General features: G+C 41.7%; 1 protein-coding gene across 3 annotated transcripts; it reads left to right on the forward strand.

Annotated features, from left to right (window-relative positions):
- Positions 1-9,910: 9,910 nt before the first annotated feature.
- On the forward strand, positions 9,911-20,250 carry Ctxn3 (cortexin 3). 3 transcript variants are annotated; one of them, XM_052742220.1, is made up of 4 exons: positions 9,911-10,224; positions 10,960-11,318; positions 15,120-15,192; positions 19,073-20,250. In XM_052742220.1, exon 4 carries the CDS (start codon positions 19,169-19,171, stop codon positions 19,412-19,414), a length of 246 nt encoding a protein of 81 aa, XP_052598180.1. In that variant the 5' UTR covers positions 9,911-10,224; positions 10,960-11,318; positions 15,120-15,192; positions 19,073-19,168; the 3' UTR covers positions 19,415-20,250. The 3 variants fall into 3 exon arrangements, with proteins under 3 accessions (XP_052598180.1, XP_052598179.1, XP_052598178.1); XM_052742219.1 differs by having other exon boundaries at positions 10,971-11,318; XM_052742218.1 differs by lacking the exon at positions 9,911-10,224 and having other exon boundaries at positions 10,462-11,318.
- The last annotated feature ends 2,406 nt before the right edge of the window (positions 20,251-22,656 follow it).

Consider the following 22,656-nt stretch of genomic DNA (forward strand, 5'->3'; position numbering starts at 1 on the left):
GAGCATTATTCAAATTGTATGTAAAATCTCATAAGGGTTTTTGGAATATAAATAGAAGTTCAGTGAAAGTTGTGATAACACAAAGGTGCATGATCCAAAACAGGCATTTGTTCATGGCTCCAATCCTAATTCTAGCAGAGGCAGTGGATTTCAGAATTATATTTTCTCAACAAACAACAATGAATTCTGGTGAGGATGTGGGATGTGCTCACTGTATCACTAGTCACAACAGTCAAGTCATGAAATCAGACTGGGGTGGCCATCAGCAGGTGAACAGACACAGAAACCATGGTATATGCATATAGTGAGGCATCCACTCTCAATGAATGAAATACACACAGTCGGCCATTCACTCTCAAAGGATGAAATACACACAGTGGGGCATCCACTCTCAAAGAATGAAATTATTCCACTTGCTGGAGATGTGTACAGCTAGAGATCATCACAGTACACAGACTGAGTCCGACACAGAAAGATAAATGCCACTTGCTTTCTCTCATTTATAGGTCCTAAAGTTCTTTATAGATACATAAACCTTCATGTGTGTATATATGTATATTTTATATGAATCTATATTACATATATTTATGTATGTATATATGACATAGAAACAGAAGAGAGACAGGGAGAGGGAAGAGACTAGTGGCCCTGGGGGCAAAAGGAAATTAAAGGGAGGGAATAGGAGATGGCAGATATATTCAAAGTTGATGGTGTACTTGAAATAAATTGTCTGTAAGGAACCCAACACTGTGTGAGTTATATATCAACACAAATATTAAAATTCTGTTTTCTCTAGATTTTTGTTGCATTTATGCAGAATTCAAAGAATTCTCTTAAACATATCTATATTGATACAAATATTAAAATTCCATTTTCTCTGGAAATTTGGTTGGATTTATGCAGAATTCAAAAAGTATAATTCTCTTAATCACAGAAAGTTATGCAATGATTGTTGATGTCATCAGAATAAAAAAAATAAAAGTAGTATGCATGGTTTTAAAGTAACATATAATTTGATATAAAAGGAATTTATCTAAGACGTCCATAGGAATTTAACTAAATCCTTACACCAGCCCTAGGGCATCAGCAAACACCATTATGGTCCTCAGTCTCATTTCACATATGCAAGAATACAGACACAGAGACGCTAGGAAGAGAGAAAAGGAATGCAGTTTTCCACATTGCTTTATGTCTTATGTTGATGGTAATTATGGACTCCTGCCCTTCCATTAAATCTCATCCTTTTATATGTTTATAAGCTAGTCACTTCATTTTAAAACAAGTTTTCTTATATGAATTATTTATATTAAGTTTTTGCTGATTGCGTATTCCATGGAGGGTCGTTCTGGGACAGGGCCAAGCTGGTTGAGGAATGGGCTGCAGTGGCTGAGTGGTTTCTGGATGTAGTAAGAGTGGGGTCAGTGAACTAGCCATCACAAATGACAGTTGCTGACAATACGCATACTTTAGAAATTACATTATCATCGAATATGAACAAAATCCAAATGCTGAATATCCAGGCCTTTAGTCAGCTCTTGTCTGGTGAAACCCTGATGGCAAAAACTCTTGCAGTGAAACACGGCGAGGAACTTTCCGTTGGAAGCCCCCAGGAACATTACATGGTTTGTAATTACTCCTGAAATGATTCCTTATTTAGATCTTCGTGTTTGCCCCGAAACACATCAAATTTATTTTCAAACAAGGAAAATAACCAGTCCTATTACCAGCCACTGTGTTTGAATCAAACCAATTACTCAGATCACAGTGGATCTGTATTAGTGTTTTATTTGTGTGAATATGTGTCTTTCTGTGTGTGTATCTATGAAAATATGCCTGTAGGATTGTGTTTTTCTTTTCTATCATTCATTAGCATGAAGATGCTCAAGTATTTTAGGATAACGGTGTAATTTCCCATGAGAGGTGTACAAACAACGTGGAGCTATTTTGATACATGGATGGTGGAAAGTGTTTCTGGGCAGTTGATGGTTTTCAGTTTGAAAGATGAAAGATAGGATTGTGTAAGAAAATTCTTATCATGTTTTGTCCACAGTCCTGCTTCTTCCTTCAGTCTGAGTGGAAAGCACACACATTAGAGCTAAGCAGAAGTTCCAACAAGGACAGGAGGCTTCCTGTGTTCATCAGTTGGAAGTTCCAACAAGGACAGGAGGCTTCCTGGTGCTCACCAGACTGCAGAGTCTTCATGCCTCTGTTGTCCAGAGCTGATGCAGTCTCTGAGGGTAAAGTCGGGGAAATAATGATGCAGTCAGTTCCACCTCCTTCCCTCTGGGAGAGAAACAGACTGTATTGCAAAACATTTTCTGAAATATTTCCAAGTGAACACAAGAGAACAGTCTTCTAATTTTCCTCTGAAAGTACTCCTGGAACATTCTAGCCTGACAAGGTGGAGTTCTTAGAGGGTGTGGGTTCCCTCTCATTATCCTGATGGACATGGTGAGCATTTTGGAAAACTTATTCAAGCATGGGTAGTGATGGGTGATTTTTTTTTTTTGTTATTGTTGCTGGCATACTCTATAGAATTTTAGATTTATTCAGGGCTTCCTTGTGTTAACAGGTGGGGACAGAGGGTCCTCAAAGCCAGCTCTCTTAGGATGGAGTTGTCTCACCACCAGTGGGAGAATTCAGTTCTGTAAGATCCTCTTGTCACTTTGGTTCCCATCGAGTATATTCCCAAAGTCCTAGAGATACTTGTTACTGTCAATCCTCTTAGTAAGTTGCTGCTCCAAATGAGTTATGTGCTAAACTGTATATTTCCTCCAGATTATAGCTAGCATGCCTTCCAGTTATAACTAGAGACTCCAAAATCTCCCTGAAATAAAGGAACTCATTTTTTTCAAGTAGCAAAACTCTGATTGCCTTGTTTATTAATGCCCCCTACAGTTCAGCATCACAGAGTGGGAGTGTAAAGCTCTCTAGGTTCCACACTAATTAGAGTACAGTCCAGAGAAGTGATTTTATAATGGAAAATATGAACATGAAGAATATTGATGGAATTCTCTCCTTTCAAGTTGCATTGATTTTTGTGGACTTGAAAGTTCGACAACTTATTTCCCAAGCAACCACTGACCCAGAATTAGGCTCAATGAAGAATGATCTAGATACTGCTTGTGCGACACTTTTACTCAAGAGAAACTTCAACTGTCATATTGTAATGGGTAGGTAGTGAGGGGCCAAGGACAGATAGTTGTCCATTGTGGTGTTAGTGATTTTGCCAGTGGGGACCACCTCAAGATATACAATAACCTTAAGATTCTTAAGTCCTTGTAGCACCAAGAGGAGGCTGGTCCTGTTCTGACTTTGGAACAGGGGTTTGCTCTTTTTATTTTTTACTTATTTATTTATTTTTATTTTCTTTGGTGTAGATATATTTTTCCTCTCTGCCCCAAGGAAAGCTTTAGCATATGTTCTCAGAGGACCGTGAAGGAGGAGAAATCTAACAATGTTTATGTCTCTCAGATCACCCAGGAGTCTACATTATCACTGGCATCTTATTAGAAATGATGCTTTTTTTAATATCGGACTTTTACATGTGTCCAAGGGAGTTGGCTAAGGTCATGACAGAAGAAGAGTTCAGAGTCACTGTCTTATCAAACTAACAAGGTAGAAAAATAATAAAAAAAATGGCAAGAGAGAATAGACAAAAACAAACGGAAATAATCCAATCAAGACATGAAAAACAATAAAAAAAAATGGCAAGAGAGAATAGGCAAAAACAAATAGAAATAATCCAATCAAGACACAAGTTACTCTCCAGTCCTTGCAGGCAGGTCAGAGAGAGCAGGAGGAGATGCCCATGACTCTTCTGTTCTCTAAGATCTCACATGTGTGGAGTGGTTGGTTGCCTCATTGTGGAGGCCCAGCTCCATTCCAGTCACCCACTCACTTTCCAACTCTCAGAATTTAAACTTTGACCACCTACTAGAGCAAGATGGTCAGGCAGACCAGAGGATCAGTGCCCAAACTTCACATCTGATGTGGTCCTTCTAGTATTGACAGTCACATCCTCTTCCAGAGGGCCTTATCAAGCATTTTTTTGGACATCCTGCTATGCTTATTGTCTTAAACCCTGCAGAGCAGTGAGAAGTGGGCAGAAGTGTTTTGAATGTGATCATTGTGTTCCTAAGCAAATAACTTGACCTCTCCAAACCTTGTCTATGTGATTATAAAGTTGGAATAATAATATTATGAGTTCTAGTGTGGTATGTCTCCTGTGAGATACTGGATATGATAGCTTACTTATTATGGTTGGATCCAAGCTTTGGAAGTGCATCCAGCAATGTACAACCGTGCTTCCTCCCAGTAAGAAAAGCCTGGGGTTCTGGGGCAATGTCAGAAGGTCAACAGGCTACCCGGAAGTTGCTTTCTGCTGAGCTACAAAGGTAGGCAGATATACTCCGAAAGAAGACCTACCTACTGGACTAGTACTAAAGAAATGAAGTGAATCAAAGGATCAGCAACCAAGACGAAGTGACAAGCGGAGGAGAGGCTGGGAGCCTGAGGCAGAAGATCCAGCCGAGAGAGGGAAGAGATGAAGCAAAGGCTTCATGGTGGACAGGAGGAAGTTCAAGGATGCTGAGATGGGGGTGATACTAAAGAAATACTATGAGACATTGTTTAGACACGGGCATTCTGCAGCGAGTAAAACTCTTGTCAAATGCAGTGGTAGACTATATGGCTAGTTGGCAGCATTCCATGTCCCTTTTTCCTAGGGAAGAATGATCATTGTCTCCGTAACACTCAGGTAAGGGCTCAAGTCTTGCTCTGTCAGATACGGTCTGAACTTCTTGAGACGTCTTCTCATTTCTGTCTGTATCTGGATCTGGTGGCATCTAGCCTCTTGGTCTGGAAATGATCGAAAATGAGGATGGTGAGGACACAGGAGCAGCATCTCCAAATGGCCTTCAAGAAACACAAAGCAAGAAATAAACTCTGGCTATTTCCTGCCACTAAAATTTGCTATTTAAAAAAAAATCACAGAATTGTGTAGCTTATCTTGTTTGATAAAGATAAAGATTGCTGGTTAGAAGTTAATAATTAACGGTTATGCCTCCTTAGACTTATTTTACTATGACAGACAAAGTATGACAATGATGTTGCAAGAGGGAAAAAATGTGAGGAAATCCAATTACAGGGTTCATTTAGGAGAATTTATAACAGAGAGTGGAGTCTGCAGATACGTTCGCTACCTCTCCTAAAACCATTACCAGTGAAGTGAAAAAATAAATTAATAGGAGACCCAAGTCTTTTATTCTCATTCATTTTTATAGCCAAACTGGAGGTCAGAACAAATGTAGCCCACACATACCTTTGCTGAATAAATCATGTAAGAGCTCAAAGTATGAGAAAACAATGTTCTGTGGGCTTTGTTATTATGATAATTATTAGACCGCTGTTTATATATGAGAAAGCTATAAAAAGAGTAGTTGTTTATTGGAGTTGCAAAACTGTGCTTCATTCTTCTTGTTCATGCTTTGTTTCCTCAGCCAGGTAGGTTCTGAAAGGATAATCCTTGAAGAGGGAAAGGCAATTCATTATTTTGATCAAACAGATGGCTTGGGGAACATTGCGGTTCTGGGCTGAGGAGAAAAAGGAAGTTTTGCTTTTGTTTTGACTTTTTTTTAAGATGCAAGGGATTGTATTCACATAAACAGATACATCAGAGATGCACAGTTGTCTTCTTTAATTGAAAATTTAAATTTTTACATGTATAAATCACTGTATTTGCTTATACTGACTTCCTCCTTTCCCTGCCCCATGTCCCTGCCATTGTTCAGCACGCAACCATTCTCCTGATTGTGTCTCACCCATATGTACTTATTCGCATGTATAGTTGAATCCAGAATTCATTCAAGTGAAAAAAAAGTAATTGACGGCCTTCCTCATCACCCTGTCTTCTCTGTCTCTCTTCTGTCAGGCTATCTGCTCACATGTGTGGATAGACGTTTAAATCTAGATTTTGCATGTGAGAGAAAATATGCAGCGTTTGTCTTTCTGAGCTTGGGCTACTGTGTTTGACAGTACCTACGTAATACATGGTAAAGGAGAGGAAGGGAGGACGATGGTGTGTGCTTTGAATGGCATTCCAGGCAGAGGGCCACGGTGTAGGACGTATAGATTCTGCCTAATTACAGGTTCACGGATTTAATCAGTGTTTCAAAGCCTGTGATATCCCAAACGTTAAGCCTGAGGCTGTTTCTCAGAAAGTTAAGATCTCTACTGTGACCAGGTATTCAAGAATGGGAAAAATTCAGGGACTTCATTATTCCAAGTGTTTCTTTGGCATGCCCTACATCAACAATCATGTAGGGGACTTACTCAAGCCACAGATTCTTGGCTTCGCTGAATTAAGTCACCTGGACCTAGACTTTCCCAAATATTAGGGCCTAAAAACTTTATGAGGTAATTTAATATGATATGTCACATGTATATTACTTATAATATTTGTATATCCTATCCATAAATACATAATTGATATTATTTACTGGCAAAAATTATACTTGTACGCATTCTGCCCAAATCTGTAAAGCAGAGTGGAAGGAAAAGGTACTGTTTTAAAGTGCATTCCATAACTGAAATTCGTTAGTGTTCCTCCTGTAACAGCGAGGCACTTGTAAATTCAGTATTTTTCAGACAGTCCCTAAGCACATCCACTATGTGCTCCAGCACCCAAGCAGGTGAAATTTACATCAGGGACCATCCATCATGCTTCTGTTTATCACACTTCCTCGGCCTTCTCTCCTACCATTTCCACAAGTTGGAGTATCCGAAGCGGAGATTGGTTTTTCACAATTTCTTTTTAACAAGCACTTTTTTTTTAAGTGCTCCAGCTGATATTTCCCCCTCTGGGTATTTTGAAATTGATTTGTTCAGTGAAACGACTTTCACTTCTAGATTTTTTTTTTTTTGTCAGGCATTAAAGGCAGGCTAGTTGGTGAGTTACTCCCGGGGTCATGGTGTTTCACTTTCTCAGTCATCTTAATGCCCTAGGCTGCTCAGTGTGTTCACTGTTCTAACGGTAGCACTTCCGTTCCAAAACACAGCTGTGAGCCAGAAGGCAAGCACAGGTCCAAAATGATGGCACGGAAATACAGCCGGGGAGTTGGGATAAAACTTTAATTGGCACTTTATATGACATTTTGAAGTCATTAGGTATTTCAAAGCCATTAACAGGATTGTTATTATCTTAAAAGTCATTTTAAAAAATTAAAATTACCCACAATGCTGTTAACTGTAAGACATTTGAACAGTGAATCCTCCATAGTGGTAGCTTTAATATCCAAAATGTTGCAGATATTGTCTGTAAATGGAACTATTGCAGTGTGTTTTTAGAGTTGTTCCTTAGGGTAGTAGGACAGCTTTTTCATTAGCATGTTGCAGTACCTTTTCATATGTGTTCTTAATTTGATTTATATAGGAAAAGGAAGAACAAATGGAACATCTCTGGGCATTTAATCCGTGCTTTATTTCTATCCAGTACAGTTCCACTGAGTTACAGTATTGTTTGATCCTCTCATCGAGAATCCCTCTCAGCAGTGGATGCATCAGCTACTAACGAGCTTGCATGTAATACAGAGGTAGTATGCCAAGAACCACATTCAAGAATATATCATACCATGAGGCTGCCATTGTGAGCTGCTTGCTTTTACCAAAGCTCAAATATGGGCTCTAAGTCTTAAGAATGGAGTGTTGTGCTTGTACTTTGAATGCTCGCGGAGTTGTGAGGATAGGTGAGCGGCTGTGTAAACTCACACTTCAACTTGAGCAAATCGAACAGGTATTAGAAACTACACCAAGCTAGCTTTTTAAAAATAAAATTGTTTATACCACACAGTATACTTATTTATTTTGTTATTTTTAACCAAGGAGACAGAGAGATGAAAAATAGCATCCATAAACTGGCCTGTTTCTCTTGTGTGGACTGAAGGATGCAAAGTGGTGAGCCTATGTCCCAGACTGCTTGCTTTGCCCTCTCCACGCCTCATTTCCTGGGAGTTGCGTGAGGCACACTTGGCTTGAGTACCAGAAGGCAAAAGAGAGGCTATGAATAGAGAGATCACCAAAGAAGAACCCCCCCAGGGGCCAGGCATCGGATCCCGCCAGTCACTTTAGCCCATGTATTCTGAAATGAGTGGTCAGCCATGTCCAAAGCCGCCTTGAGCAAAGAAAACGAACACTAACGGAGTTCATCTGCTTGAGGCAGTGAGGAGCCTTGTGATGCTGTGAAATCGGGATCAGCAGAGACGTGAGGACAGAACGCCAGTGTCTGTGGGATCAGCACTGAAGTCGAGGTTAGGAAACAGAATTTAGTGGAAGTGGGCTTGTCAGTCGGGGAGCTCAGAGACCATAGCTAGACATTGGCTTCCTCGGGGTCTGATTAGTTAGCCTCCCAGAGCTGTCTAGTGTACAGTTTTAATAAGCTTCAGCAGGAACCTAGAACCCATATTGCCTCAGCATCCTGAGAGCAGTGATCACGCACATGCACCATCACACTTGGCTGTGCACACATTTTTTTTTTCAATACAGAATCCAATAATAAGAACAATGATTATGCTTGAAAGTTTTTGAAGAAAAAACAATTTACTCAATTTTGTTTTAAAAATGTAATCAGAGTCAGGAAGAAGTACAATGATAACCAATGTATATAAGTGTGCCCCTGATGGCTTATGAAGCCCTTTTCCCACTTCCATTGTCTATATCTTTATGGAAAAATATTTCATAGGACAGAGAAAAGAGGACTGCAGATCGAAGACCCTCCAGGATGATGCTTGAAATTAGGATATAGGCCATGTCCTTAAAGTAGATTTTTTTTTTAACTAACAGGAGTCCAAGATGTTTGTGGTTATTGAGGGACTGAATTCAAATCTCAGGTAGAAGTCTTGAAGTTCCAATGGTTAAATGGAAGTATAACAGATACAACAATTTGTGTATCAGGAAATTAACTATCACATCATAATCCCATGTGGTTGTACAGTGTTCTGAGGTCCCTACTTAAAAACTATACTAAGAAATATAGAAAGAATTCAGAGAAGAGCTTAGTGATTATTAAAGACACAGGGCCTACTGTGAACTATTTAAATGGCATCGGATAAGCTCTTATTGTTTCAGCATTCATGATGATTCCTGTAAAAATAGCTACATGGAGAAAGGAAGAGCTAATTCTGATCATTCAAACTGTACTTGTCGTCCCAAAAAAACAGTGGAACTTGGCTCCAAGTAGAAGCCCAGAGCTTGAGCATGTGGATATTCATTGGCTAATGCCTGACTTTTTGTAGCAAGAACAGAGGGAAAAGAAATATATCAATCCATTTAGTCTAGGTAAGTGGTGAAGGAGTTGGCTTACACAGAGACTGTCCCAGGGGGTGGGAATTAACTTCCCCAGAGAGTGGTAAACATAGGCCAAGGCTCATCTCTCTAAGGAACAGAGATGGTTTCGGCCTGTGGAGTTGCTAAAGGACAGCCATGAGTCCTTTCAGATTCCACCTCTCTCAGTCTGCGGGTTGTCACAGTATCTGAAGACGGGGCCTCTTCTGCAGGGCAAGCCACAGTGAGGCAGGCTGTTACTGACCCATTACTCTCTGGCCACATGGACTGATAAGTACATGAGTGAAGGGGGGGTCAGAATGTTCCCTGCACTGTACTGTTGGCACTGCCAAGACAGGCCACACCCTCATTGGCCAGTGTCAGTGGGCTGAAGCAAAAGAGAAACTGTCTGTATCGAATTGTAGCTCTCTGTTAGATTTTATCTATCCTATTGTTTTATAGTGAAGGGGGAGGGGAGAGGGAGGGAGGGGGAGAAAAGAGAGAGAGAAAGAGATCTAAAAAAGGGGGTACCTGAAACTATTTGAAAAGGAAAAGTTTAAAATCAGGGGGAGAAGCCTTCATGTTTTCTTGAGGTGACACTCACCCCACACATTGATTCTAGTATTGGGCCCTAAAATGCAGCCTGGGATTCTGAGAGCCTTGGGGTCCCCGGGCATCCTCAGGTCATTGCCTGATGCACAGAGATAAGGCTGTTTTCCCAGGCAGAAGAAGCTCCACCTCAGTCACCGGGGCTGCTTAGTAATGGCGTTGTCTCCCCAGGGGTGAGGCAGCCGAGCAGACTGGCACAGGGGTGGCTTTGCTATCCTGAAGTCATCCCTCGGTGGTTGGTGGTCCTCCCTCCAGCCTGGTGTTGCTGACTGTGCCTGGACTTCAATGCAGAAAGTGGTGAGTTGCCAACCCCGCCCCACCCCCAAACCAAACAAAACCAAAGGATGGGCCTCCTTAAGGATTATGCTGAAGTATTTCCAGAGAAGTGATTTGGGTTTGTTTTTTGTTTTGTCGTGTTGTTTTGTTTTTTGCCTTAAAAACAAGAATTTCATCCTAAAATACGAAGGAAAATAACTTGAAGATTGTGCCGTGCAGCTAAAGTCTAAATTTTGACAATAGCTTTCTCCACGGAACCCTGTTTGATTCACCAAGTGGTCTCAGGTGGCCTGTTTCAGGTGGAGGTGGGGTTGGCAAAGCCACAGTTGTCCTGGTTGGCCAAAGAGATGTGATACCTGGCTACCTCCAGACTAGCAAATTTACAGAGATGGTAAAAAAAATATGATTTGGTTCTTTTTAAGTATTTCTTTTCTCTCTCTCCCACAAATGCTGTTTTCTGTAAGTCGTTTTATTTTCTTTAGGGAAGGGGGTCTTATTCTCTCAAGTGCTATGTGATGACCTTGCCTAAAAAGTCTTTCCATTAACTGAGTTGGCCTGAAGGTCATAAACCATAATCAATATGAGGAGGGCTGGTTGCTGCAAGGTGCTAATTGACATCCCCTAAGAGGAACAGTGTCAACAATCAATAAAGGAGACACGGCATAGGTAGATTTATGGCTTTGATTTTGAAAGGGTGCAGGAATGCCCAGTGATGCTCTTCTCTGCACTCCTTTTGAATGTTAATGTTTTCTTGAGGATGATTTCAGACTCACTGCGAGGATACTGCCTCTACTCACTGAAGCAGAATCCTCTGAAGAGTTGCTGAGGCAGAACTGAAATCATGGCTTTGCCTCCAAGAAGCAGCTGTAGTGGCCGTTAACGATGCCTTGCGAGGGAGGAAGATGCCCCTTTAACTCGGGGGTTTTAATGGGAAGTTTCTAAGCCTGAGACAACAGCTTTGGAGCTGGGGTGTGCCAACGGCTGCTGCTTGCAGCTACCTCTGTCTCCTGCTTGAACTCAGCCGGGCTGGGAAGAATGGAATCGAGACGGGCTTCTAACTACCTGTAACTGCTTCACCAGGAGATGGATCAAGCAGTTTGCCCAGCCAGATCCAGGTACTTGATCCTAACGGTGTCTTCGAGCTAATTAGACGATTTTTTTTTCCTGTAACTTTGTAATTTATGCATGAGCAACAATCACAGATACCTTTTGGGTCTAAGTTCTGAATTTAACTGAACTGTTAAAGTCTATTTAATCAGTAGCTAGGGAAAGTTAGTCCAAGAGGGTAAAAAAAATGTAACAGTGACTTTCTTCAAAAAAGCATGCTTAAGTTTATCATGGTTCTGATAGTGCATAAAAAAGTAGGAAAACAGGATTTCCTCCCTTCCTAAGCTGCAGTCAATTATTCTTGAAAACTATTTGCTCGTTACAGTTTCCCCTGCATTTGAAATGCCCAACCTTCTGAAAGGTAACAAGAATATTGTGTTTGTTTACAAGAGAGCATAACTCGGTAATACGTACTCAGTGCCGACTGCCCCCAGGCAGCCTTTTGAGGTATCCCTGCATACTTCTTTTCTACTACAAAACACACAGGGAAAGAGGCAGACAACCGAGAGGTATGGGAGACACACAAGGAAAGAGGCAGAAAACCAAGAGGAACGGGAGGGCTCGTGACTTGAAGTTTACAGCCCTCCTTGGCTAATGGCGCCTTCCGATTGCCCGGTTATGGTCTGGGTGACCGCATGGTCGCTCTCCGATGTTCTCGGCTGGGCTGCAACCTTGCCTTGTAGTCTCTTGAAAACTCTCTCAGCAGGTGTTAGGAGGAAGATGATGTCCAAAAAGAACTACAGAGGAGACTGGGACTCTGGCTAAAGAGCCATGTCCCCTGATGACCCAGAGGTGACAAGCGGCAGTGACAGGGTCCACTCCCAAATCCAAACAGCCGTGTCTGCAGATTGACTTCGCAGGGACGAGCAGAGAAGAAACCTTTCAGGGGAGCAGCTGGAAAGGCACTCTGCAGAAGCTGCCTGTTGACATTTGGAGCTGACCAGCTTTGCGTGTTTTTAAAAATATTGCTCGTGAGATTTCTAGTAGCCTTGAGTATATTTTTCAAGAGTATAAAATAATATTCACCCTCAGCTGTCCTGTGAATTTTGAAGCTGGCGGGGGTTGTGCTGGAGCAGGAGGGTTATATTTAGAAAAAAAAATATGTTGCCATGTATTTATGTCAACCAAAAGTAAAGGAGGGATGGAGGGATTTAAAATGTATGAAGCACTCAGAAGTCCCAGGATATGTTTACCTGGAGCTCTTGGATGATCACCTGGACCATGAATGACTTGAATTTCTATGAAACACTTTGCATCATTTTGTGTATACACAAGTATGTGTATACTGTTCCCTGGGATAATATGCAGGGTTTCTGAAAGATCCACACGACAGTGGCTGGGTCATAGTTACAGGGACACTCATAGTTACAGATCTCATCGCTTGAAAAGCTGTTAGTTGTTGGTCTTACTGAGTTAATGAGGAGGCCCATATAGAAGGCTCACAGTTGTAGGAGGTGATGAACAGTACACTCACCTGGGAGGTTCACATACCTGGAGTAGATGAGTATGTCAGAGAGAGGCATATGGGAGAAACTTCAACTCTGAAAGTAAGAATGTGCCTGAGACTTTAGCACAAAAAGGAGAGATTGGGTTTACTAAGCCTCAGCCTCAGGATATGTGTTACCTGAGTCCTTGCAAATCATGGTCCTGTTTCAGTTGTCTGCTCTGGGGCTATTGCAGAATACTGCAACACTTTAGGTAAGTTTGTCTCTGCCAGACACTGCAAATTCAGTCCTGCCTATCTAGCCAGCTCCCTTCCTGTTTGTCTAAACAGCCATCTCCCTACTCTGCCAGGTAAATATAAATGGAGTACATAGGATCTTTTCATAGGACTGAGTGTCCTGTCCTGTAAACTGGACAAGCCTGTGATTGCTCTTGTTTGATGGATGGGCTGTGTTTACACCTAGTTTAAAAAACATGTCAACTCACGAAATTAGACTTCTGGCCTAGCAGTTTTAAAAGCTAGGCATGGCAATTATGCGGTTTAGGAATACCTAAGACAGAGATGGCATTGCTTAACTATGAGACCATTAACAGCAGAGGGATGAGACTTTCAACTCATCCTAACACAGCATCTGGGGGAAGGGGAGATGCTGCTCTTTGGGTAACTGGACAGTTTATTCATAACTCTCCATGCCTTTGTGTGCTATATTTACATAACAGAAACTAGAAATAAATCTCATTTTGTACAAAAATGGCAAAGAGGGAAAACACAATTTCCCTACTGCTTATTTATTGAGCACCCAGAACGTGCCAGGAAGGGCTGCCAACAGACTACAGCTGTCGCACCCACCACCACCACAGTACATTCCAGGAGGGTAGGCATTTGAGCCCTAAGTGTGAGGCTCTGAAATCAAGGGTCTGGACGCTTTTCTGCAGAGCAAGGTAACAGATGCGCTTGGCCGGAGTGTGTCTCTGCCCCTTTAGAAATAAGAAATGTGTTAGGGCTCTAAGATAGACTTTGCTCATAAAAAAGTATTTTTTCCTTTTGGTGAAATTGCATAATGAGATGCAAATTAGATAAAATGTCCAAGGGCTTCCAGCCTTAGAAGGGTGCTTGTTGACATTAATAGTCTCCATGTAAGACATTAGGATTCAGTATATTGTAACAGGCTGAAATTCTTCAAGAGGCAGGCTATGTAAGAATGAGCTCTTCAGTAGAAGGGTAGTTTCTTATGCCTGGATGATTGTTTTATTATATTTTGGACCCCACCCATCAGCAATGAAGCCAAGAAAAACTGAAGAGCCAAGTAACTAACAGCTTTTCAAATCGTAAGATCTACAACTATTAATGTGTCATGGTGACTTGAACTGTCTGTGATTCTTTGAAGCAAGACCTGTTTTTAACGCAGTGATCTCATATCTCAGCTCAGCTGAATGACATGTGCTTTTTATCCCCCCATTGACTCAGTTAGTTGGAACCTTGCATTTTAAATTCAGTTTCCTGGACTATAAAGGGGCCAGAAATTTGATCCAATCTATACTCAAACAGGCAGTGACCCCCAGATTGACAAGGAATTCCTCAGGCTCCTGTTGCATACTAGGGAAGGAGGCACACACTGTGGGAACTTGTCCTGGGAAGTGTCTGCAGGCAGAGCAGGAGACGCCATCTTTGGTAAAGAAGAGCTGTGAGGCTTAGCTGATGAAGACTTTGAGAACAGAGAGAAAATACACTTATGGAAAGAGAGGGGAGTGTGCCCTGTGAACAGAACCCGGGGGTGTTGGGGGTGTTCTAGGAGCTGTTCTAGGTGAGCAAGCAAAATCAGAACATTGTCCCCAGGTGTCTCTAGACTCCATCACCGGGGACTTTATTTTGACCAGTGTGTTGGCCATTTTACTTGAAGTCAAATGTGATTTGATGTTTTTTCCATCTCAAACAGGGAAATAAATCAATATCACAGAAGACTCCATTGCTATAATATTTACTGCTCTGTGGTCCAGGAAATATCAGAACATCACATTCCCTGGGAGTCAATGGCCCGTGGGCACTAGGGTACCCGAGTCCCTGGGAGGAGGAGCGGTTAGATTTGGGATGAACAGAATGCAGTATATAAGAAGGACAGATAAACAAAGCGAAGGACTCTTTGCCATTACTAAGATGAGAGAGTAGCTGACCATGAGAACGGGCTTGATTCAGATGGGCTGCTTCCGCAGTGTGCCAGAGTAATTCAGGGTACTTCCTACTTGGTCAGTTTCCGGGACTCCATGGAGATTGACTTGAGAAAAGGGGTGTGTTATATAATTTCCCATGGCATCTTTGAATTGAGGTTTTGTTGCATCAGTATTAAAATTAGACTTTATTTCTTGAGCACACACCATTGGACCTGGCAGAGAGAAGACACAGATGCTCCAAATGATGGGGAAAGCCCACCAGACACTGTTGTGAGTAACCATGGTTCTTCTTACTTAAAATAACTGCCATGTGCTGTTAGTAAGACTTACAATGGTCGTGCCAAAATCTTCTGGAATGATTTGTTTCCCCAGATGTCTCTGTTCATTTAAAGAAAAAAAAGATTTTGTTATTTCTGTTCATAAAAGAAAGATTTCATTATTTAGTTAAAAATAATACTGAACGTTCTGTAAGAATAAATTTTACTGAAACGGGCATTTTACTTTAAGACGGGCTTTTAACAATTAGGTGTCTGAATATTTGGGAGTTGTGTTCGTTAAGGGATGAAGTTTAATTCTTCATTCTCTGTCTTTTATCCGATGTTTCCTTCAATTTAAACATGCTGTTGAACATTTGAAATCTATAAATTACTAATTGGCTGATTGCAGGCTTCAAATTAAGCATCCTCTTTGAGAGATTTCAATTGATTCTAAGTGAACTTGTGAAGTGGTTGGTGTTTGTTTCTGGATCCCTCTGCCCCCTGATCCCTTTGTAACCATCTCTTCCCCATCCACCATTTATCCGTCTGCTAAGGGCACCCATGGCTGCTCCCCCTGCTCTTCCATGTACACATCATCCCTTAGGGATCTTGGCCCATCCTCTGCATTTCTTTGCATCCTGTCTCTTGCATCTCTTCCTCATTCTAGTGGGGACAATTCTCATAGGAAAATGACTGCTCATGGGGTTAACATATCATTTTTCTTTCTTTCTGAAATATTAACGTGGTAAGAAGATTTGGTTATTTGACCCAAATAGGTTATTTTAGTAAGAACTTGCTCACGGTGGTATGCTGGAAGAGGAGAGGTTTGCAATTCACAATGCGTTATACAGTTTTCAAAATTCTTTCACTTGCATTTTCTTATCGAATTGGTGTCAGTCTATCTATCTATTATCATCATTGTCTACCTATATGCAGCCTTCTCTATTTAAGAGAAGATTCAAACGAGGATTAACCAGATTTTTGCCTCTTGCCTGTTTCTTCCCTTTTCCCCCTTCCTCCCTCCCTCTCTTCCTTCCTGCTCCCACTCTCTTTCTTCTTGCAGGGTGGGGGGGGGCTGAGGTTCTAGAGATAGAACAGGGCCTGACTAGGTGATCTGCCACTGAACTACATCTCCAACTGCCTTTTGCCTTGTAGCCAGCAAAGGGTAGCAAAACCACAAATCAAAATTGACTATTAAGCCACCACAATAGTTAGCTTGTGAAGCAGTGAAATGTCAAGAGTCTTTCCCAAGGAGACTGAGGGGGATGAGGGGCAGGCGATCTGAGGAGGAGTGCGGCTATATTCTAGGGGTTCCTATGGGGCTGCTCGTTGTGGCAGACACTGAATGAACAGCATACCTGTTCGTGGTCTTGAGTGATGGGTAGAGCCTAAGAAACAGGAAACACTGATCCAGGGAAAAGTGATTGCCATTTGCCCCATTTGAAGAAGGTCAAAGCAAATGGATCAAGATGGCTCCCCATTGCTCGGACACCAGCAGTGGGGAGAGGAATGGAGCCTGAAGAAGGCTTTGCTGCTCGGTTAGCCAGCTTGTAGCTTGGGGCTCATCTCCCAGGACTACGGGTCCTCTCTCTGGTTCTCCCCTGATTTTTTTTTTGACATCACAGATCCCAGATATCCTTAGTTTTACAAACTTATATAATTAGCTCTCTTTTCTTTTCCTGCACTTACTTTTTGGATTGTGCATTGTTTTCATAAAATAAATCCATGAAATGTGTACTTTGCTCTGTTGAGAGTAAAGGAAAAGCTGCTGACTTCATTTGGGCCAGAGGAAAACGAGACACAGAATGAGATTCTAGGGAATAGCAAGGACAGCAGGGGCCACGGGGGGGGGGGGGGGGGGGGGGGGGGGGGACCCATGAGACAAGCAAAGGCGAGAACGAACACGCCACGGACAGTGGAGACATGCGCTCACCCGCCATCATACGGCTCTTCCTCCTGTTTGTCCTTGGATACTTTTATATTTGCAGCGATTAAGTCCAATGTGGATATTTTTTCCTGTGGCTAGAGATGACCCTAGTCTGTGGTGATAAGGAAATGCATCGGAGGCCTTAGCTACTGTCCTGCCCTCTTCTTCCCCAGACCCAGTGAGAATTAACTCTGACGCCGGGAAGATGCTTTAAAAACAAGCAAATTCAAGCCAAACCCAATCCATCAATATCCCCTGTATTTCCAAAGGGCTTATTTCTTTTTAAAATACAGTTAAGTTTTAGCTCAACCTTTCTTCAAAAGGAAGCATGAATCATGAATGAGACTCACAACTATTCCAGCATGCAAGAAAAGAAAATTAAAGCGATAGAACTACAAAAGGGTCCATTACCCCCAAAGTGGTAACTTCATCCTCACAGACACTGGTAGTTATCCCCTTTGTAAACCTATTTTTAAGTAGGGATTTTATTTCATATTTGTTGATATGTTAAATTCCATGTACTCTGCTATTCCGATGACTAATGGTATACTAAAGGTGATGATTGGAAGTAAACTGAAGAAGCATTGTGCTGATGCTTTAGAAATAATTTCTCTTTTTATTTGGTAGCTTATTTCATTGAGGATAATTTCTGTGGAGTCATATTCATTTCTATAGCCAGCCCCTCTGTTATATATTTTGTCTTACAGAGAACTAATAAGCAGTATGTCATATCATTTTCAATATGATTTTGTCTAGTATGTATGCTTTTCTTTACAAAATGTAAGTTGATTTAGCATAGTACTGCAGATTTTAATTACCTTTCTGTATTCTACTATTTGCATTTAAAAGCAAATAGCAATATCTAAATGCCTCAATTTTTAACAGTGAAATGTAATAGCCTTCTCTCTCTCTCTCTCTCTCTCTCTCTCTCTCTCTCTCTCTCTCTCTCCCTCCCTCTCTCTCTCTCTCTCTCTCTCTCTCTCTCTCTCTCTCTCTCTCTCTCTCTCTCTCCCCCTCTCTCTCGATGGAATGATGTTAAGTGATAGGAAGCCACCGTTGAGAAAGCTGTCCTTTTAGCTGTAGTAGATCAAATTCATCTCCCCTTGCTCAATTCTCCAGGTCTTCCCCAGGGTCAAGTATTGAACTTGGTCTTTGTGTTTTGAAGAACAAAGATAAAACACTGTCCTTGATGGTTTAGGAGTCTACAGTACCCCTTTTCCCTCAGCTCAGGCAACAGAAAGCAGAGTCTCTTAGTCCTGTCTGAAGTGAAGCAACACTTTGTCTTTTCTTCTTCTTTGTATACTTTTCAAATGGTTTTCACAGGCATTCATCTTTATCACAGTACTGAGAGATATGCAGGCAATTCTGAATGTATTTTCACAACTCACTGACCTCTCTAAGGTCCCACACTCATTTAACAGCAGAGAGGAAACCAGGATCTGAAGCCCAGAGTCCTGTGTTTCTCTTGAGAGTTTCTGTATTAAACACCTTTTCTGGTCTCAGTTTTTTCCTACTGGGGTTGTAGAGGTCCCTGCTTTTGTGACTCATGGATGTCAAGAGTATCACAGTGCTGGCACACAGGTGTTGCTCAACCACTGATTGGCAACATTATCATAATGGTGTGAGATAGCATTACTGTGTGAAATTGAAAGCGTCCTGGGCAGAGAGGCTGCACATCAAGTTAAGGGTACAAGTTGGAGACAACATTGTGTTGCATGCTTATCTTTCTTGTTGCATTTGCATTCTCTGCTCATCCCTCCTGGTCCCAGGTGGCCATCCTAAGGACGATCTGGTAATTTTGTGCAAAGGGGCTACATTATTCTCTGTAATCATACGGAAGTAAGTCTCTCTGGTGTAAAGGGAAGTTGGCTTATAGACTGCACCTGAGAAGAAAGGCTGGGACTCAAGAGAAGGAGGTTCCATTCTGATAGTTACTGCCTCTTCTTTCCTTTCTTTCTCCCTGAAGATAACACAGCCTCTCCAGGGAGCAGCCACCATGATCTCTGCAAACTGATGATGGAAGAGAGGGGAACCAGGAAATTCTGTGCTCTGGAGTCCCTGAATGATGGATGGAGGACAGCCTATCCCTTCACCCCTGGTACCCTTTGGGAACGCATCAGATTCTAGCATGTCTCTGGAACAGAAAACAACATTTGTTTTTGTGATTTTGTTGTTTATCTTTTTGGGCATCCTCATCGTCAGGTGCTTCCGGATTCTTCTAGACCCATATCGGAGCATGCCAACCTCAACCTGGGCTGATGGTCTTGAAGGCCTAGAGAAAGGGCAGTTTGATCATGCCCTTGCTTAGCAGGGACAGAGTAGGCTGCCCTCCTAATGAGGTAAAGTGCTTTAGGTCTGAGCGAAGCTTCCTTTTCATTAATGTTCTCAACAAATCAAATTTTAACCATCTCTGGTCCTAGGGCAATGATCCATTATTTCATAACCATGCTATTGTGTCTCATTTGAAGATAATAGAAAGTTTACATTACCGACCCCCAAGTAGGAAGGAACAGACATTTGTGTTTACTCAGTGAACGAATGTTGTTGAAGATGTGATTGGAAAACCAAGAGCACCGAAACTAGACTTTGCCATCAACTGAAGCAATCTGTGATCAGAACAGAGAACAAACAATAAGAGAAACTCTGATCTGAGTCAGGATCAAGCAGAGAAGAGATCACCTTGCTCAAATCCTGCATCTCATTTTTATTTCATGCACATTTAGGTCCCGGGCAGTGAAGAAGCCAGTGCAGAGACAATCACAATCGGGTACTTACTTTCTCCCAAAGTAGGGAACACTAAGAAGCAATGGTGGGCTTAGGAAAGATAGTTATTTACTTGGTAACTCTGGATGAGAATGTTATAATTTTCATTTGGAAATAACATTAAACTCAAAAGTCTACAGAATTTTGAAATGAGCAGGCCTAATTCAATCTCTGTACGCCTATGTCTAACACATGTAGATTCACTGATGTATAGTTTGAATTTATTGTCTTTACATTTCTGATGAAACTAATGGGTTACAAGTGCAACTTCAAGGTTTTGTTTTTAAAGGAAGTTGATTGCTTAGCGGGAAGACTATGGTTATAAGAGGAGTATGTGTTTATATCTGTATATGGTTATCAAATAAAAGTTTTCAAAATGCAGCAAGCGATCCTCTCATTTTGCTGAGATAAATGTGGTGCTGCTGGTGTGTGGTGCTGAATGGGTAACATCTTCCCAAAGGAGAAGAGAAAGCAGGAAATGTCATCTCATTCACCCCACTTCCTTTTCATGAAGGGTGCCTACAGATTACCCAGCATGATGCAGCCTATTTGAAAGGGAGATGTAGAAGAAAAGAAGGGGGGATCCAGGAAGGAGCAGGGGTTCCAAGAGAGGGAGGTTAATACTATCAATGTGCACGCATGAAAATGTCACAAGCCTAGAGAGATCGTTAAGTGAGAAAAGTCTGTGACCCATTGTTGAAATGACACCTCAGAATCATCTGGGGGAACTTAACATATATCCTGATTTGCATTATAAATGTCCCACATGGTAAGAATCTGTCAAACAATATGGAAGAATATAAGAAGTCATAGCAGTCTTGGGTACATAGTAAGTTTGAAGCCAGCCTGGACTACATGATACCCTATATGAAATAAATAAACAAATAAAATGAGTAACTCTCAACAGTCTGCCTGAGATTCTCCTAACGCCTCAGTTTCTCCTCTGGAGAAACTGCAGTCTTTCCTCCTAGGGCTTGAGTCTAGAGATGTGAGTTAATGAACAATGATTCAGAAGATAAAACATGAGTAGTGATGGATATGAGCTGAAACAGTCAGTGAAGACAGCATTCCAAGAGACAGTCACTCCAGTGTGGTAATTCACATCTGGGCTCTTGGTACCAAGCCTTATGCAGCGTAAGTTATTGTTCTGACAGAATCTAGAACTTGACCTATGAGGACAGAGGTGTTGTGGATGTATTCAAAGAAGGGGAGGAGAGCAGACTGTGGAATAAGGAGATGATGGTCTGAGTGAGGAAGTTTGGGCTGGGAGGACTGGCTGGAGTAGACAGAGGAGAGGCAGTTATCCTCATGAAAGACACTGGCTATAGTGGGAGTCACTGCAGATTCATAATAAGGAAAATGACATGAAGCACCTTGTGATAATCCCAGTTTCTGCTCCCTTCCTTGGGGGCAACCCCAACTTCTATTTCTATAAGGGAAATAGAAATATCCACCCACCCTGTTTGATGCCTCTGAGCCCAGGCGTTGCCTGTAAGCCCACTGGGCCTCCCCAAGCCTGCTCTTCTAGCCTTTCTCCCTTTCTTACCCACTCTATTTTTTTTCCATTAGATTACAACTCCTTATTCTATTGCCCTCACTGAGTTCCCATCCCCATCCTCTGTCCAAGGCAAGAGTATCACAAGTGATAAAAAGCTTTGGGTTCTTCAGAGTAAATTGATCTCTGAGACATGCTCACTCATAATTGCTCTCAGCTCTCTGGGGTAAGATGCACATTCTCAAAATGTCAGGCAAGCCTCTCCCCCCACCCCACCCCCGCCTTTCCGGTTACAGGAGTTACAAGGCAGCATTGCCTATCTAACAAGATATTTATAATGAGATGACCTTTATCATGTAGCTCTGCATCTCAGGATGGGGAAAAATGTTTTCCAAGGTCACTCCAGATTTGCTTTTTGATTCAGAAAGCAACATAGCAATGCCATTTGTAGTCTGAACTCCAAATTACAAAGCCGTGGTTTATGTCCTTCATGACACCCCAAGTTTTAGATCAACATCTCTTCCTCCAAGTACCCTCTTAAAGTATAGACAGGCATAAAACATGTTTAACTTAAAATATGAAGGAGATGAACTCAATCCCTGCTGGTGGATTCATAAGCTTACCAGTAGGGGAATTCTGTTTTCAAGGGTTAAAGCTGTGGGAAGATACAAAATTTCAGGAGGCAGAAGCTAGATTCTGCAGATATTTATATATGTAGAAAAAAATAAATCTACACAAATTTCCTTTTTATTATCCTCACTGCACGGTATGATACTCAAACACTTTCAGATTTTAAGTATATTGATGCATTTGCTATGGTGAAAAAATTCGCCGGGCGGTGGTGGCGCACGCCTTTAATCCCAGCACTCGGGAGGCAGAGCCAGGCGGATCTCAGTGAGTTCGAGGCCAGCCTGGGCTACCAAGTGAGTTCCAGGAAAAGGCGCAAAGCTACACAGAGAAACCCTGTCTCGAAAAAACCAAAAAAAAAAAAAAAAAAAAAAAAATTCTCCATAAATAATTAAAACATGAACCTTGTAGTTTTAGGACGTCAATTTTCAGAATTGATGTATAAAACATATAGAAACTTGATTATTTTAGAGAAGTACTGTAAGCCCCAAAGCACTGGGTAAAGTGAGAGGTGGATGTTTCATTTATTGATTTATAATGCCGTTTCCAGAAATGGTGCCCAAGACACTGGGCACACACAATCCAGGGTCAAACTGGCCTGTGCCTGAAGGGATTATTTGCCTGAAAAACAGTCCTCTAAGCTTTGTCTGTACATTTTGTTTCTG

This window comes from Peromyscus californicus, unplaced genomic scaffold, assembly GCF_007827085.1.
Source record: "Peromyscus californicus insignis strain IS unplaced genomic scaffold, ASM782708v3 Scaffold_17__1_contigs__length_78620276, whole genome shotgun sequence".
Taxonomy (NCBI): Eukaryota; Metazoa; Chordata; class Mammalia; order Rodentia; family Cricetidae; genus Peromyscus; species Peromyscus californicus.